General features: G+C 36.4%; 1 protein-coding gene across 1 annotated transcript; it reads right to left on the minus strand.

Moving 5' to 3' along the window:
* Positions 1-35: 35 nt before the first annotated feature.
* On the minus strand, positions 36-1,587 carry LOC107496386 (uncharacterized). Its single transcript, XM_052252047.1, has 4 exons — positions 989-1,587; positions 664-830; positions 354-558; positions 36-39 (listed from the first exon to the last, which is right to left on the minus strand). Exons 1-4 carry the CDS (start codon positions 1,585-1,587, stop codon positions 36-38), a joined length of 975 nt encoding a protein of 324 aa, XP_052108007.1.
* Positions 1,588-4,251: the final 2,664 nt, after the last annotated feature.

Below are 4,251 nucleotides of genomic sequence, written 5' to 3' on the forward strand. Positions count from 1 at the left end.
TACCACCACCACCTTGATCTAAATCAGCATCAATCTCATCTAAGAAAATATAACACATTATCAATAAATTAAAGATCAAAGCTATTGTAATTTATTGTATGTTCAATAAACTATAATACTCACCAAGCAAGTCTTCAATATTACTTGGAAGATCAGGCTCTTTTTCAACAACCTCTTCCGTCACCCAAAAATCGACGTTATCAATAGTTTCAATATCGATTGGATCATATTGCGACTTTAGCTTTCTTTTTTTTCTTTCATTCCTAACAAATTAAATACAATATATGATAAGCCTAGTATATTAGCTATACAAAATCTAATGATATGAAATGAAAGGATGAAATATAAATTACCTGGATTTAAGACGCAAATTATATGTAATATACACAATATCACTTAGCCTATCATGCTCCAATCTATTCCTTCTTGCTGTATGAATTTGATCAAAAAGACTCCAATTCCTTTCACACCCTGAAGAAGCAGATGCTTGGCTAAGAATGCGAACTGCCATTTTTTGTAAACATGGAGCAGAACTACCAAACAACCTCCACCATTCATCTACAAATTACAATCCCATATCTCAAGTATTAGTTATCAAATTAAGGAAACCAAAACATAAAATAAGTAAATAACTAAAGCTTATTATCAAACAGATATTATTACCAGGTTGAAGTTTTTTTGCAGCTGGAACAGCTTCAGGCCTATCAAAGCTTTCCTTTCGATCTCTATATAAGTGTATTTCTTTCATTGCCTCAACTGAATCTAAATTATTAACCTTGCAATGCAATGTAACAAGATCAAGTAAAGCTCGCATGACATCAGGTGATTCTCTATAATTTTCAGAAAAAAAGCAATCAGGATTCAAGAAATAGGCTGCTGCGTGAAGATTTTTTTCAAATGTTTGTCCCATCTTGAGTTGATAATCTCTGTGTAAGGTTGATATGCACTCTTCCTATGCTTGAACATTTCTTTGATTCCATTTTCTGACCTCAGCATACCTTCATAAACAATTCCCAATGATGGTTTATCATCGGCATCTACCAACCTCAGCAATTTAATCAACGGACTCACAATTTGGCATACAGTAAAACAATCATCCCAAAATTTATTGTCTAGGATAATTGCACTCACAGCTCTCTCATTGGCACTCCTTCCTAATTTGTGTCCGGTAAAGTGTGTATCAACAACCAATTGTTGTAATTCCGATTTGCTCTCAAAGATACTCATCAATGTGAGGAAGACAGTGGCAAAACGAGTTGCACCTGGACGAACAATCACCCTCCAATCCTCTTTTTGTCTTAGCCAGGACAAGAACACCGTATGATTATATACAAACACGGTAATTTTTGAAGCACGTGTTGCAAGGTTAGAAATATGTGGCATGCTGCTTATATCTTTTAGAATAAGATTCAAGCAATGAGCAGCACAAGGTGACCAGTGAATATTTTCAAATTTCTTATTAATAAGCCTACCAGCAGCAACATAATTCGCAGCATTATCAGTCACTACATGAACAACATTATCAGGTCCAATCCATTCAATCACCTCTAAAAACAAGTCACACAAGCTAGAAGCATTTTTAACCATACTTGAGGCATCTACAGATTTCACAAAGCACAACCCTTTCGAACAATAAACCAAAAAATTAATCAATGTTCTTTGCCTTTAATCTGTCCAACCATCAGCCATGAGAGTACATCCAGTTTCTTTCCAAGCAGACCTATAGCTATCAACAACCATTTGACACTCCCTTTTGAGATCGGCTAATAAGTTAACCCTCAAAGAGTCATAAGAAGGACCTTTATAACCAGGCCCAAAGCCAGCTACACCATCCAACATATCTTGAAAAAAAGGTGACATAACCACATTGAAAGGAATCCTACAATCCAAAAGCCATCTAGCCACTCGCTTATCAACTTCATGAAGCGCCTCTTTGTTTTGAAACACGCTTTTCAGACTTGGTTGACTTTCCGGAGTTGTTCTTGGTGCAAACATAGGAGGAATAATGATTTCTGCTTTCTTTTTTGGATCGCCTCCAACAACCTCCTTAGTTGGTAACTGACTCGGAGTTTGTTGTTCCTCTTGCGCTATTACTTCATCAATTGTATCCTCACACTCATCGGTACCTTCTTCGTTGAAACTTACTTTCCTTTTACTAGTTTTACTTTTCTGAATCTCTTTCAACAAACCTTCCATTTGTTTTTCTACATCATACGGGACCTTAGAACACTTCTTAATGTCTCCACCTATCTTCGCCAAATGCTTTTTCATTCTATTAATTCCCCCGCCCCCAAAAGTACTCAGACAAAATAAGCATTGGTAATGCGGTTTTCCATTTATATTCTGTAAAGCAACGTATCTCCAAGCAGGATCAGTTTTCCCCCGAACACTAGAAGTTTGTGACTGATTTTCGTTACTCACGGGAGGAAGAGAACATTCATTCGAAGCAGAATTATTTTCAGCATTATTATTCCTAGGTAGGTCTTGGTTGATACTTTCTTCTATACCTAAATATTACCAGCAATCCAACCCAATAATCTCAACTCTCAAGTTCACAACAAATGAACATTGAACAAACAACATCCAAATTCCAAAATCAGAGTATACAAACAACATCTCAGGTTCAAAAAATTCAGAATTCAATTCACAAAATCATCTCTCAAAATCAGAGTATACAAAACGTCAAAACCAGAGTTCACAATGACAAAATCATGTCACAAAATCAGAGTTCACACAATCAGATTTCACAAAATCAGAATTCACAAAATCAATTCATATTTCATCACAGAATCAGTTCATAATCATATTTCATCACAGTTTCATGACTTCATCAGAGTTCAGTCAGTTCACAGAGTTGATATCACTATATCAGTTCATACAGTTGCACAGACTCAGAATTTCATCAAAATTCTTTGTTCACAGAGTTCACAGAGTATCAGATTTCATCACAAAATCATGTTCATAAATCATAACTAAATTAAAAAATAAAAATTACCTGGAAATGAGGACTTCAGTTCTTCAACGCTGCTGACGCTTCTCTATTGCTTTCTCTCAGAGGCAGACGCTGACGGCGAAGTGGCTGAGGGCGCTGACCGTGCTGACGCTACTGAGGGCGCGACGCTGCTGAGGTCGCAAGGTTGCTGAGGGTGCGACGCTGCTGAAGGCGCGACGGAGGTGAGTGTGTTGAGGGCTTCAGGCGTTCTGTCTCTCACAGTGGTGGCCGGTGGGTCGTGGTGAGTCGTGGCCTCGTGGCCTCGTGGGAGTTGTTCTGTGGGAGTGGGAGTGTGGGTGTGGGACTGGTTCAATACCGATTATCAAATTCTGCGGTTTCCTTTGTTGACCGAACCACTTTAGCGTCCGGTTCACGGTTCGACCGGCCGGTTCGATCCGGTTTTCAGAACATTGCATATATTATATTAAGTAATTTAGTTACAATGTCAAATTGTTTGACCATTCTCAATTTTTATATGAAGATATCTTTATGTGAATAGTTATCTTAGTTAAATCAACATGCAACTATTATTATTGCTTTTAAGGAGATGAATATGAAATTATGAATATGGTGAAGATGGTGCCTAACCTAACTTTGCATATAGTCAATTATTTAATGGATGGTGATTGTAGACATGAAAACCCCACACAACGTGGGCTCTTGTCATTTTTGAGCATGTAAACAGACAACATATGCTCTCGTCTATGATCCTTTGCCAACTAATTAGTAGTTACTATCTTATATCACATTTAATTTCTTAGTATAATTTATCATGAGCCTACTTAATTTTTGAACTCATGCCTAAATTTTAACATTGTGCATCCAACAATTTATTGGCCGATGATAAATCCTTAAATAGAGCTACGATTCATGATGGATTAGTCATTAATCTGAACCAAAATGAAATATATATAGAAGCTAAAAAATAACTCCATTAATTTGATAGTTGCCTTCTTGGGATTTATTTTTAAAAAGGAAAGAGATTGGGAAACACTCTCTTCAAGAATCTCTAACACATGATAAGTGATAACCTAAAGCATTCTACAAATAGTTTAGAAGTTAAAAGTATGGCAACAATGACAAATATGAGGTGTTTATTTCTTGCGGGGAAAAAAAATGGTCCTATTACCTTTGGGGAGAAGAATTCGTGACAACGATAGACAATAGTATGTCCAATTATTCAATTATTTGGGTGGGTCTAGTTATCTAAATGCTACATATTCTACGATAAATTATTGTTAAAAAATTCTATATGCACA

Source organism: Arachis duranensis, chromosome 7 (genome assembly GCF_000817695.3).
Source record: "Arachis duranensis cultivar V14167 chromosome 7, aradu.V14167.gnm2.J7QH, whole genome shotgun sequence".
NCBI classification, from domain to species: Eukaryota; Viridiplantae; Streptophyta; class Magnoliopsida; order Fabales; family Fabaceae; genus Arachis; species Arachis duranensis.

Excerpts from the sequence above, each read along its gene's own strand:
- LOC107496386 (XM_052252047.1), bottom strand. The coding sequence starts at position 1,587 with ATGGTTAAAAATGCTTCTAGCTTGTGTGACTTGTTTTTAGAGGTGATT. Across the intron at positions 831-988 it reads GTTTATGAAGGTATGCTGAG|AGAATCACCTGATGTCATGC; the intron begins GTCAGAAAATGG and ends TGAAAATTATAG. Across the intron at positions 559-663 it reads TGCAAAAAAACTTCAACCTG|ATGAATGGTGGAGGTTGTTT; the intron begins GTAATAATATCT and ends TGTAATTTGTAG.